The 14680-nt window shown below is 43.5% G+C and overlaps 1 protein-coding gene across 2 annotated transcripts in view; it reads right to left on the bottom strand.

Annotated features, from left to right (window-relative positions):
• GOPC (golgi associated PDZ and coiled-coil motif containing) overlaps nt 1-8925 on the bottom strand; it is a 28131-nt gene extending 19206 nt beyond the window's left edge. For both annotated transcript variants that reach the window (XM_051615166.1, XM_051615167.1), the window contains exon 1: nt 8604-8925. In XM_051615166.1, the coding sequence (XP_051471126.1) occupies nt 8604-8903 (300 nt within the window). In that variant the 5' untranslated portion in view covers nt 8904-8925. The remainder of the gene's footprint in view (nt 1-8603) is intronic.
• Between the last annotated feature and the right edge of the window lie 5755 nt (nt 8926-14680).

Raw genomic sequence — 14680 nt, 5'->3', positions numbered from 1 at the left:
TGAGAAAACTTCAGAAAGTGGGATGATAGTGACTAACATACCATGTTGACAGGAAATAAACTACCTCTCACTACTGAAAGGGAAATCAGTTGCATTGCGCAAATAGAGAGATGGCATCACCAGATAAAATGATGGCAATGTTTTTAGCTTTGGGAAAAGTTTTTTTCATTTTCTGAGCTACCATTCCAATAATTTCTGTGGTATGGACAAGAGTTTTACTTGAGCTAACAGACATGAAAAAAAATACACAAGACTTATCATTACCCAGACACAAGGACTCTAAATAGGGCTGAGCTGAACTGGAAAGCTAGGCCTGAATAATACTAGGACAAGGCACTACTAACCACACTAAATAAAAATAAGAGAAAGATCTGAATTCCCTCAACATCAAAGTGTAATGAATGTTTTTTGAGGCTTGCAATGATGCACTTCTCAGTATATCAATTTCTGAATCTTTTTTTGAGTTAGTATAATGGACATACTAGAAAACAGATTTTTCAGCAAAGGAAAGCTAGATACATACAAAAAATATCCATCATATTGACAGCCTCCAGTGACTAAAAGTCATAAACCAAGCACTCATCAAATGTGTCTAAAGTAGCAAATACTCTTTAAAGATTTTTTTTCATTTCCCTTTAATTTCAGGCCTTTGGGGTATATTTAATTCACTCTCATACCAAGCTTCCTAAACTCATAGAAGTCTGAAAACTATTATTTAAATGAAAGATTATTTTTTCCAGCATATCATCTCTAAACTCGAGCAACTAGGACTTCAAGAAACATTGAACACAAGCACACTTGCAATTAAAATCCCACACAAGCTGGTAATATTTCATCATTTCTATCTGAGCACCCTACACAAGGCAGTCTTGTGCCATCAGTTCATCTGTATGTCTACATTTCTCCATTTTCTGCCCTACCTTCCTGTTGATTTGAGTTGATTCCCTTTTCAAGATTGAAAAAAAAACCTATTACAGCAGTAAAGGTGTGTATTAATTAAAGTTCCTACAACATCTAAGTTTTATGCAAAAGCTGTTGAGTAGGAAAGACTGATGGGTAAGTGCCCTCACAAAAGAAAAAGTGGGAAAAGTCAGACATCAGGTAGTTGTTTAATCCACCCAGAGCAAGAGCAAACAGCCCAGTGGGACCACAAGCACAGTTCTGAGTTAGTGACTGTGCTGTTGCCTCTTGTCCCATCACCAAACCAAAACCATACATAGATGAAAAGGGAAAGGATGCTCTGGCATGGACAGTGGGAGATAACTGCAAGTGCCTGATTCTGAAGGTCTTAGTGACTTGAGAGGGTACTTAACGTTTACTTTAAGACAAAAGCACTACCCAGAAATCAGTAGGAAGTGAGATTTCACAAGCTCCAGTGATTCTATTAGCAATAAAACACCTCCAGTGTTTTTAATGTCTAATTTTATGAGCAGTCCCTATTAATCTTACCACAGGATCAAACCACAATTAGCAGACAAATGAGGTATAAACGGTGTTTTTGCTTCTTCAGTAGCGTGTCTTCATGTATTTTGTGCCAGACTCCAGAAAGTTTACTGACATATGTGTTTATGTACTTAAATATTCCTCTTGATCTAGACTATTAAGCTTCTGATTTAAAGGCCAAAGGGCAACAGCAGAGTACACTACAATGCTACAATTACTCTGTGGCTTCTGCCCCAGCGCATGCAAAGAAAAGCAATATAAATATCAAGATAAAACAGTAATATATTTGGTTAGCATTACCTTTTGTGGGCATTTTTTTAAAAGACAGAAATGTTGCTTAAAAGCAAAAGTAGGCTAAAAAAAATAACTGATTAGGCTTTATAAACAATTAAATCATTATTTCTAAGTGTTCCCATAACATTATGCAATTGCAGGACAGAAAACAACTTTTCAGGACACAACAGCTGTGGTTCCTACAGCCTGAGGCCTAAACATATTCTAGACACCGGACAGGCAAGTGGTGTTGGTTCAATAACAGAAGAGCCTATCGTGCACAGTTATGAGCCACACAGCCCCCAACACTATTAAGTTTTCATGGGGACCCATAACTTTTGGCATCAGCCTCTAGATGTGACGTATCCAAAACTCTTTAAGTATTGTTTCTCTAATTGCTGCAAGAAAGCATTCTCTCCATTATCTCACCAGAGTCACTTCACTGCTTCAACTACAGGTCTCCAAAAGACAAGAACACTCTACCCTTCCTCAGTCTTGACTATTTGATTCTTCCTGTCTATGCAGCAGCTTTTGTTGCAAATTCCAACACAACCCCATTAAGTTTAATAGATTGGTTTGAACTAGAAACCTTGACATAGAACAGAACCCTATCAGTCTCACTGTACTTCTTGCAAAGCTAAAAAAAGTGTCAGCGCTGTACAAAAAAATAGTTTCTGAATAAATATACAGTTGGGAACCATAATTGTTGTTGATTTAAAAACCCCTGATTTCAACACAACAAATGGCTAGCCTGTTTCAACAAATTGCTTTAAAAGGCTGCACTGACAAATTTTTAAATTAAATTAAAAGCCTTTATTTCATTATTATGGTGACCCTAAAAAGAATATATATAACTTAAAACTTAAGTTAAAGCTCTAAATTTAACAAAAAGTTCTTTATGATGTTGCTAATAAGAATGTGACAAAATTTTCTGATTACCAGCTCACTAAGTAAACACTACAGCAGTTCAGCTATGTATGTGGTAAAAATGCAGCCTATGAAACTGAATGCATGAATTAATTGTAAATTAATTTAGTCCACCTTTAATATGTTCCAAACAGAATACAAAGTACATGAGATACCTACAAATGAATTGCTGTACTTCTCAGATTCAGTTCTAGTCCTGACAAAACATTCAGAATACTGTTTAACAAATTAAAAGAATGCAAAACAGTATTCATATTTCTTTTCTCTTCTGTGCTGAAGATGAATCTCAATATGTAATTATTTGCACTTTTTCTCCCAACAACTAAAAGATAGCATAATAATAATACATGTAAAACATCTTAAAAATTTGGCTCCTGTTTGCATAAGTGGGTAATTTATATTGCAGTGACTGATCTACTTCATCTCTATCATTACAATACCTGTTACTGCAGCAACCTGTTACTGTTTTCTCTTTACCTACTATTTTGTGCCACTGCTTTACTTTGTATTTGACTGTATCATTCTGATTGCTCCTACTTATAGAGGTACAATTTTATTTTTTTTTAAATCACAGGTTGTACACTTTTCTGGCAGAGCCAAATTTGTCTGCCTCGCACAAGTGGGTTTTTTTCAGGTTGCCCATGCTTGTAGCTCTGTATTAGGAAGACACAAATCTGGTTTTATCAATCATATTGGTAGATTTATTATTGCCATTATTTTGAAAGTCACACTACCTATGCAATATAACTCAGTAAACAAAAATTAAGAAATATAAACTAAAATACTGGTTTCCCTATCACGTATTTTTGGCACCTACCAACAAATGAGTCAGAGAAAAGGAAAACACTTTACTACATGCTGACTGAAACTGAATTGAGATAGCTAAACTTACATGGAATTTCAGGGCTTTTAATATAGGAAACGATTAATTAAGGATAGGTGGCTCCTTTAAAAAGATCATAATTATTGTCAGAGAAGTTACATGTATCAATCTAATGACAATTCAATATATAAGCCAACTGGAAAAATATACACAAACCTATACTTTCACTTCCCATATGAAAACTGCTCAGATTTTAGGATATAAAATCAACTGTATCAAATCTCATTCAGCTGATTTTCGTAAAGACCACATGCTATCTAGTACCAGGGGATTTCTATTCCAAAACAGAGAAAGTATTCTGAGTTAAGTGTAATTAATAACATAACATCCAATTCAATACTGGAAATTTGCATGACATTAGAAAAAATTAAACCATTTACTTTTCTTACAAAGTTGTAGCAACTATGCTTTCAGTTTTATAAACATGTCTGTCATGAGGCAAAGAAATACCTTGTTTTTCACCAGGTGCATTTCTCACAAGGCAAAGGAGAGAGGGGAAAAAATCCAAACAGAGCCTCAAAAGAAGGTACATGGACCTCCCTTGGTTTAAAAAGTACCGCTAAGCAACAAAGTAGGAATACAGTTCTGGCGTATGCTCCATAAAATGGACTTGCACACTATATGAGAAGTCACTATGCACAAAAAACAATTTAGGCTTAGGGTCTTTTTAGCTTTCAGATTATTTATTTTTAATGGAGATCTTCAGATTACCTTCATAATACTACATATGCTCTAGCTGATACAGTAACAAGTTACTTACAGAAGAATTCAGCTTATAGGAACATGTTCCTCTAAACCTGCTAACTGATGCCAGGTTCATCAAGGACATTAAACCACACAGACGATTAAATTCTTAAGCGATTTAACTTCTTAGATATACACTTTCATGTTTTCCTTAACTTAAGCATGTAAGTTGGCTTAACACAACTGCCAAGACATGGGGTGTGCTCTACCAGACTTTCCTTTCTAGCTTGTTCATTTAAAATTACAGAATCAGATTGGTAGTCAAAGTCCCAGAGTTTAAGTCAAGCTCAGTCACATAAAATTACTTATTTTACTTCTACAAAATTGCACTATACAGACCTTTCATTTTTTTAAATGGACATATAGACAATGTCATGGTCAGCACTCAAGTCATTATCAAACAGGAAAAAATCCTAGGAACTTCTTCTCAATTAAAAATATACTGAAATCTCATGCACTGACTGCCAGCCTGCATCAGCTGATTTATACTGCTTTCCAGGAGATGGAGTATCACAAAAGTCTCCTTTAAAATGGCTGTCATCTTCTTTTGTTCTAACAGCCTGAGGGCCTTACTGTCCTCCATTAAGATACACGCATTCATTTATTCAGACTCAAGTGAAGCTGATTGCACAAGAGACAATAGCTTCTATCACCTAAGACCTTTCTTTAATTCTCTTTCATAAACTACTTCCTTCAACTCTGTCCTACCATGACCAGCAGGAAAAATATGAGAACAAATCCTCTTCACCTTTTGCTTCATTAGTTTCATTTAGGACTGCAGATGTTACTAGCACAGTAGCACATTTGTAACTTTTAACCACCCTAAAGCAGGAGTAAATTTATCTGCATACACCCACTGTGTATCTGCATACTTCCAGGTTTCTTCTAAAAACAACTTACCCCTGAACTGGCAACAGGTAACTCCCTCTTTAGAAACTGCCATCTTCCTGCAATACTTCTTTATCTATTCTGAAACATCTCTCATATATGAACCCAGACTCATCTCTCTAGCAGTATCTATACGCTAATGACGCCAAAAGATTTTTTACACTAAAATCCTGCACAGAAGCTTCCATCACCAAATCAACTAAGTTGTGCCTCTTAAAGGCAACTTTATCAATCAGAGAACGCATATTAGTCTGATAAACTTGATAAATCAAAGTCTAACTGCATTTCTTTATTCTTGACTGTAATGCTATACTAAGACATGACAATTCCAGTCAAGAAAATGGAACCCACAATCCAAAAAAGTATATACAGGGCTGTTAGAGCAAGTCCAGAGGAGGGCCACAAAGATGATCTGAGGGCTGGAGCACCTCTTCTATGAAGAAAGGTTGAGACAGTTGGGCTTGTTCAGCCTGGATAAGAGAAGGCTCTGGGGAGACATTTTTATGGCCTTGCAGTACCTGAAGAGGACCTACAGGAAAGCTGGGATTTTTACAAGGGCTTGTAGTGATAGGACAAGGGGGAACAGTTTCAAGCTGGAAGAAGGGAGGTTTAGATTGGATATTAGAAAAAAATGTTTTACCATGAAGGTGGTGAGACACTGGAACAGTCTACACAGGAAAGTTTTGGACGTCCCCTCCCAAGAAGCATTTCTGGCCAGGTTGGATGGCACTTGGAGCAACCTGGTTTAGTGGGAGGTGTCCCTGCCCATGAATGGAAGTTGGAACTAGATGATCTTTAAGGTCCTTTCCAACTCAAACCATTCTATGAATTTGATTTTCCTATAGGAAATAACATCACTCATCCAGTAAGACAAGAGCAGGCAAATGAGGCTACACGAATAGAGTCTTAGCTTTTAACAGTCACTGACACATTCAGTCAAAGTATTATTTTAGCCCAAATAAAGGCTTATTTCTGAAGATGGCTTTAACTTATTGGCTTGAATAAGTGTTTGTACCTAAGTAAACCTGATGCTTTTCTGAATGCAATGAAATCTTTGTATTAAAATACACAAGCACTATAAAGTCAGAATTGCCAGCTATTACAAAATTACAGTAATTTTTAAAGTTACATAAAATACAGTAACTTGCTTTAGGAAAAAAAAGTAAATCCACTGATTAATATGCCAGTATTAATGTTAGTGACTTGTTTCAGAAATATGTAACTGTATCCTGCATTTTGGACACTGAGGCTTTTGACTAGACATCTGTGTAGAGAAAAACACAAGACACTCTCAACAGAGCAGCTCCATCTTTTGGAGACATTAAATGGCAGCTTTTATTTCAAGTTTATTATTCTAATAATCATGAGATCCTAAAATTAACAGCTTTCAAGATAACAGCAGAACCTTCTACAGGCCCACTCAAAAGATAAAAACTCTTTTATAGGTATGAGGCCTAATACTAGTATCAGTCATAAAAATGTTTCATAAAATAAAAGGCTTTTTATTAACTTTTAAAGCACTCACTCTGGATTCTCAGTGTCATTTTATCAAACAATTACTTCACACACTTAGACATACACAATCATTATGCTATTACATCAACTAGCTGTGGTTCTTTGCTCTTCAACTGATTTAAAATTGAGGCCCAGACCATGAAGTTATTTAGGTGCCCCTGATGATTTTTATTAGGCACCAAAACACCTTCCAGGATCTAAGTTTTATCATTTCCTTTCAAAATATGTAAGCTTGAAACAGCTTTTCAAATAAATATTTACCAAGCATTGACTCATTCTCTTACCTGAAAACTCATCTATTTTACAAGTCTGTACACAACACCCATTATCCCTGTGTAATACGCCATAAATACTCTCTACTATAAACCCATAAATCTTACTTTACTACATGTGTAAAATTAACCATACTGTATAGCTTGATAGTATAACTATATATCGAATACTGAAGTGTATATGACAGCATAGCAACATAAACACAAAGAACACCATAAACATCACTGTAGCAAGCATTCTGGTGAAATATAGACTGCAAAACTAAAAAAGCTTCTAGTACAACGAGGTCTTTGTTCTACTGTGAAACATCCTGGTCCCCTGCTAACCTCTATGGATTATTTTGCATAACAATGTCTTCATACCAGGAAGAAATCTGATTAAAACTGAAGCAAAATTACTTTACTTCCTACTGCAAGACAGACCTTCAGAAGAGGTTTGAAGAGTCTTAAATTGCTTTACTATAATAAGTATAACACAAAGGGCTGAAATAACTTAATTCTGTGGTTTACTTGTCTATTGAAACTGTTACAAAGCACATATTTTCAGTTTCTAAGAATTTCCCTCCTTACTCCCATATATTTAAAAGTCAGTAGACCAAGCAATTGAACTCTAAAAAGCACAGCCTACAAGAGACACTGAAGAAATGGAGGGTTTTAGTGCAGGGAAAAGATGACTCAGGGATGCACATCAACAGCCTTCTAGCATGTCACAGAAAAACAAGAGGACAGTTAACATCTCCGCTTGTCAAGGACAAGACAAATGACATCACCTACTAAACCAAAGACAACTCAGGTTGGACCGCAGTTAGAAAAAAAAATACTAAAATTCCCCAGAACCTCCACCCAGAGGGCTCCAGTTCAGGATGTGCAGCCTTGCCTCTTGAGCAGCATCAGCACCACCACCTCGGCTCCACCTGATGCTTCTTTCTTCCCACCTCCGCTGAAATTCTGGATTAGGCATGAAGAAAACTTTCTAACAGTAAAGACAATTATTCTCCTCACAGCATGTGCCATCTCCACTATCAATTTTCAGACAGCAAGTCTGGCAGAGAGCTACTTGATCTACCCTGCAGTACACAGGGACAAGAGAACCTGTCAGAGTCCATCCCCAATCAATTTTTTTTGTTTCCTTTACTTGCAAGCAGGAATAACGTCCTCATTTTGACGACCAACTAGAAGCTTTAAGCATCCTGATCACATGTTTTTCTCCCCTTTTTAAGTCTTTCCAAACCCACTAGGGACCCAATGCAAATAGGAGGCCAGTGAAGAGCATCTGTTCCTCAAGCCTGCTGCTTTCAACATCAAAGAGCAGTTTTTTTGGCACGCACCACTGCTTGCCCACACTGTAATAATAACCAAAACCAGAGGATCGGCACAACCGAGCCGGAATCCCGCAGGGCTGGACACAGCCTCCCAAAACGAGGGGCCAGGTTCATCCTCCCCAGCTGCTTCCAGCACGGCACTCAGCAGCCAGCGGGCCCGGGAGGGGCTCCGGCTGCCACCGCGGGCAGGGCAGGGCAGGGCAGGGCAGGGTCCCCGCCGGCCACCTCGACACCCCGCCGGCTGCGGGGAGATGGGAGACGCGCCTCCAGAGCGGTGCGGGCCCGGCTGCGGGGCCGCCGCCTCCCCCGCCCAGAGGCCGCCTCGGCCCCCCTCACCTCCAGCTTGTGGTTGATCTGGGACACGGTCTGCGCCTTGTGGCAGAGCTGAGCGAAGCAGGAGCTGAGGCTGGTCATCTTCTGCCGCCCCTCGTAGGTGATGTCGGCCTGGTCGGGGTCGATCTCGCCCAGCAGCAGGTCCACGTCCACGAAGGCCTTGTCGAACTCCTTCTCCAGCACCTCCAGCCAGCGGAACATGGACACGCCGCCGCCCGCCGCCGCCGCCGAGGACGAGGCGGCAGCGCTCCCGCCGCAAGCCGCGGCGCCCGGCCCGCAGGAACCGCCGCCCGCCGCCGACATGCCGCCGCCTCCCCGCGCACACGCCGGGCAGCGCCCGCACCCCCCCCCCCCGCTCCGCTCTCCCCGCCCCGCCGGAGGGGGCAGCGGCCGCACCGGCCCCGCCACGCACGGAAGGCAGCGGAAGGCGCCCGGCGCGCGTGCGCGGCGGCGCGGGCGGGGGCGGCGCGCGCGGTGCGGGCGGCGCGCGGCTCGTGCTGCCTGCCACACCGCCGCGCGCCGCAGGCAGCAACGGCCGAGCCCCGAGCCCCGCGCCCCGCGCCGCCGGGCGCCGCCGCCAGGGGGCGCCGCGGGCCCCGAGCGGGGCGGGTCGCCCCGCCCGCCGGGGGGCGTGGCCTCGCCTCGGGACCGGCGCGCGCCGCGCTTCCAGGGCGCGGGAATGCCGGGGGGGGGGGGGGCGGCGCCCGGCCCGTGCCCCACGCACCGGCGGCTCCTGCGGGCTCTTCCGAAAGAAAGTCCCGCTCGTTTCCAGGCTCAGGAGACTGGAGTATCAACAGCTGGAATGCCAAGGAAATCGCTAAAATGGGCACGTTTACCCCCTCCCGCGGAGGGCAATCCTCGGGGCTGGATTCACAACCAGCGCGAGCAGGTGCAAACCGCCCGGCTGGATCTGCGGTCACACGTCCATCGCTCCAGCTCAGCAAAGCTGGACGCTTCCAAGCACTGTATGAAAAGGACTGCCCCAAGCACCTTTACATCTGTACAAGTACGGGCGAATGCAATGATACTGCACATCTGAAAATAAACTTTAGGGAATGAGCGATCTCTACATGGATGCTTTCTCTAAGGTAACCCTGGTTACCACTCATCTCCTCTGAAATATTACAAATTACTCCGTTTATTTCAGTGGAAGCCTTATTATAGCAGGTCTTGTAGAGATCTCATGCAGCTTGGCTTTATTGCACCAAAGCAGAAATTCCACCTCAAAAGAAGGATAATTTTAACCCAATCAGGACCCTAATCCTGCCTGCAATGTGGCCCCACAAACTACCCTGCCAGCACAACAGCAAGGGCCCTCTGGTCAGCAAAGCGGATGCCAAGAAAATGGTATCTCCAGGATTCCTGCACAGCCTGCCCTAGGGCTGTAGAGCATTCGGTGGGTTTCTTTCCTTGCTCCACTTTGCATAAATAATTGATTGGGACACAAAGAGACAGAAAGATACCTCTTTACAGCTCAATGGTTAGGCCAATCACCTGGAATCTGAAGAGACATGTCAAACCAGGAAAGAACTCTGCTTCCATCAGGCTGTGCTTTCAGAAGTGCTGAATAAAAGCAAACTTCACTACTAACACTAGATACCACGTTTCCTTCGGGATCTCCCTACCATAGGCTTGACAAGAAGCCTACAGATTGTTGCTACAAACCTGCTTGTTTGCCCCTTTACTGTTCAAATTGCCTGCACTGTAACTGAAGGTAGGCAGTAACAAACTGGGCACCTAACAGGGGTTCTGTTCTGTGAAGCCCATGCATGATGGAAACAAAAACTATAAATACCTTTATATATATGTACAGAAAAAAGTCTGGCACAATACATTGCTGTATCCAGAAGAGTTGCTGAGCAAAGTGTCTAAGGTTGCCCAAGTGCTCCTGAGTGAGCCCAGCTTAACAGAGCATTTCCTTAACCTTCATCATAATGTTCATTCTCCACAGCCATATTGACTGTCTTTTTTATACAACAGGATCTGACAGAAAATCAAAGCATTTGCTGTATCAAAAGCTAAACTATTATTATTGTTTAAATTAGTTCAGCCACACAATAAAATTGTTTCAGGACTATCAGGTTTTTTTGTTAGCTTTGAGTCTGGTAGATATCCCATTTGACAAGTACCTATAGAATTATGTTGCATTCTTTGCCTTTTTTTTTAATGGAGCAGTAATCTAGAACTTAGACAAGCATTAGAATTTCCTGCTAATATATCTCAGTTATGCATTTGAACAGTATCTGCTTATCCTGAGAAGGAAGTCTTCCATAGTTACTATGTAACATATCTATTGCAAATACTGCCTCAATAATCTTAATGTACTTAATGGATAACTGCCTCTTTTTAAAATAATCACATATTCTCTGTTTTTTAGTGTCCTTTCACTTTAGTTTAGGGGTTGGTCCAGCTCTGTCTTAAATTGTCTTTATCTACAGTGGTATCAGAGTTTTGTGGTCATTAATTTTAACCCTTTCCTTCCTTATCAGTGCTACCTTTGTTTTGCATATCCTTACATTTCACAAGTAAAACGAGGTTTTGTCTCTGCTTATTTCACTCAAAGATCACCTTCTCAAATACAATTCTTTCAGAAGTCTACCTGCACTATAATTTCAGTCTAATCCTTACTGGACTATGGATACATGAGAAGGAATGCTATATATTATTAAGAAAATCTGCAGCTGTGACACCAAATCTTGGTAAATATAGTTATCATTAGGTTCTATTGATATTCTTTCCTGGAAATACTGCATAAAAAAGGTTTGCAATTAAAAGCAGATATCACTGATACAAAAGTAAACAGATAAATAGCTTCATTATCTCAAAACTATACTTATAGATCCCCTTATAGAAAATTCTGATCTATCCCAGTTACTCTTGAAATGCCTGCCAAAAGCCCCCAGACAACCTGAACTCTGTTCTGTAAGCAAGGTGTGCTGTAATTATGGAATTGAACCTTGGAGAGGTTAGTAGTTTTGGCCGTCAATCAGGTTAAATTGATTTAAAGTAAACTGTAGTATACTCTGCTTTGATGATGTCAAGAAATTAGTTTAAGAACATATGAAGAACAGTGGTAGTTTGAGACTAGCAGTAAGAATCGTTCTACACTCAAGAGACATTTCTAACAATCAAATAGTTGCAGCAAGTTATACATCAAGTAGATTTAAAATGAATGTAATACTTTTAATGCCAAAAGGACTTAACTGAAAGTTTTCTGATCTGCTCATTTGACCTTACCTACAATGAGGCAGAGCTAGTGAAGCTAATCATCGGCTAATTTCTAAATGTATAATTTATGCACATAACTTCAATTATTCTAGACAAGATAGAGTATAGAGAATGTGAGGTATCTGTGTTACTCTGCTATTTAGTAAATAGCAGAGTACTTCATGCATTTAAACCTACATACTTGACTGGAGTAACTGACAAATTATCTGAAAACTTACTTTGTGCCTAAAGAGTAAATGACCATGGAGAATGGACTTGGGGATGTCGGTTGATGAGCAGCTCAGCATGAGCCAGCAATGTACACTTGCAGCCCAGAAAGCCAACTGTGTTCTCGGCTGCATCAAAATAAGTTTGACCAGCAGGTCAAGCAACGTGATTCTGCCCCTCTATTCTGTTCTTGTGAGACCCCACCTGGAGTGCTGTGTCCCATTCTGGAGTTCCCAACACAGGAAGGACATGAAGCTCCTGGACTGAGTCCACAGGAGGGCCATGAAGATGATCAGAGGACTGAAACAGCTCTCCTACGAGACAGGCTGAGAGAGTTGGTCCTGTTCAGCCTGGAGAAGAGAAGGCTCTGAGGAAACGTTATAATAGTCTTCCAGTATCTGAAGGGGGTCTACAGCGGGAAAAGCTGGAGGACTGTAGTGATGTAGTGATAGAATGAGGAGGAATGGTTATAAGCTGAAAGAGGGTGGATTGATCTTACAGAATCACAGAATTATTGAGGCTGGGAAAGACCTCTGAAATCATCAAGTCCAACCTATGACCTAACACCACCACATGAGCCAGACCATGGCACTAAGTGCCACATCCAGTCTTTCCTTAAACACATCCACGGATGGTGACTCCACCACTTCCCTGGGCAGTCCATTCCAATGTCTGATCACCCTCCTGTGAGGAAGTGCTTCCTAATACCCAACCTAAACCTCCCCTGGTGCAGCTTCAGGCCATGCCCTCTTGTTCTGTAGTTGCCTGGGAGAAGAGCCTGACCCCCACCTGACAACAACCTCCATTCAGGTGGTTGTAGAGAGTGATAAGGTGCCCCCTGAGTGTCCTCCAGGCTAAACAACTCCAGCTCCCTTAGACTCTCCTCATAAGACGTCCCCTCTAGTCCCTTCACCACCCTCCTTGCTCTCCTCTGGCCCTGCTCCAGCACCTCAGTATCTTTCTTGAAGTGAGTGGCCCAGAGCTGCACACAGTACTCCAGGTGAGGCCTCAGTCCTGTGTACAGGGGGAGAATTACATCTCTATTCCTGCTGGCCACACTAGTCCTGATACAAGCCAGGATACCATTGGCCTCCTGGGCCACCTGGGCACACTGCTGGCTCATGTTTAACCAGCTGTCAACCAGTACTCCCAGGTCCCTCTCTGCTGGGCTGCTCTCCAGCCACTCCTTCCCCCAGCCTGTAGCGCTGCCTGGGGTTACTGTGGCCAAAATGCAGGACCCTGCACTTGGTCTTGTTGAACCTCATACCTTCGGCCTCAGCCCATCAACCCAGCCTGTCCAGGTTTTCCTACCCTCCAGCAGATCGACACTCCCTCCCAACTTGGTGTCATCCACAAATTTACTAAGGGTAGACTAAATCCCCTCATCCAGTCATCAATAAAGATATTGGAGTATTGATCCCTGGGGGACACCTCTGGTCACAGATGCCAACCAATCACCCCCCACTCTCTGGGCCTCGTCATCCAACCAGTTTTTAACCCAGCGAAGGGTGCACCTGTCCAAGCCGTAGGCTGTCAGCTTTTCCAGGAGGATGCTCTGGGAGACTGTGACAAAGGCTTTGCTGAAGTCTATTAGGAAGAAATTCCTCACTGTGAGGGTGGGGAGACACTGGAACAGGCTGCCTGGGGAAGTGGTGGCTGCCCCCTGCCTGGAAGTGTTCAAGGTCAGGTTGGACGGGGCTTTGAGCAACCTGGTCTCGTGGGAGGTGTCCCTGCCCATGGCAGGGGGGTTGGAACCAGATGATCCTTATTGCCAGAGCCCTCGGCATCACCCTCCCTCCGTTCTCGGTGCGCACATCGCCCCCCGGCAGGGCTGGGGCCGCTGGCAGCCGCGGAGACGGTGCTGCCGCCGCCACCAGGGAGACCGTGTGACGCGGTGCGGTGTCACAGAGGACCCTGCCTCAGCACCCCTATAAAAGCGGGGCGCCCACCCCACTCGGGCAGTCCCACCATGGCCCGGTACCGGAGAAGAAGGACCCGCAGCCGCAGCCGCAGCCGCCGCCGCCGCAGCCGCCGCCGCCGGAGGTACCGGAGCCGCTCCCGCCGCCTTCGCCGGGTGAGGGGCTATCGCCGCTCCCGGTCCAGAAGGCGCCGGAGGAGGAGCCGGCGGCGCAGGGGGAGACGCAGACGCCGCTACTGAGCTGACCCAGCCCTGGGCGGGAGCGGAGCCGCCGTCCCCGAGACCTCCAGCCAGCAGCGTCCCCGCATCACCGTGGCCCCGGGTCCAATAAAACAGCAGTGACCACGCAGCGGCTGTGCCTGGCTCTGTCGTCCCTGTGTGTCTGGGTTGGACCTAGTTCGTCTTTAAGCCCCCTTCCAGCCCCAACCGTGCTATGAGTAAGCATGAGGAGGACACACTTTCATACAAAACAAAGTAATAAGGAAAATCAAAAGGAAGAAAATATCCACTTTGACTGACATCACCACTGCTGTGTATTTGGTATCTAGCGTCCATGCCAAGACTGGGAAAGCGTTGTGTGAGATACTCTACAAACCTTTGGTTAGACCTAGCTTCTGCACAAGGAGTTTACAATATAAACACGTGTGTTTGCACATGAGGGTCAGTTCACCTGGGAGCTTGTGTAATTGCAGCTGCCCAGCTGTGTGTGCCAGGCCACGGCGTCTGC

The sequence above is a fragment of the Apus apus genome, chromosome 3 (genome assembly GCF_020740795.1).
Source record: "Apus apus isolate bApuApu2 chromosome 3, bApuApu2.pri.cur, whole genome shotgun sequence".
NCBI classification, from domain to species: Eukaryota; Metazoa; Chordata; class Aves; order Apodiformes; family Apodidae; genus Apus; species Apus apus.
Note: the sequence above shows the minus strand (reverse complement) of the source record. Positions and strands in the feature narration are given on the sequence as shown.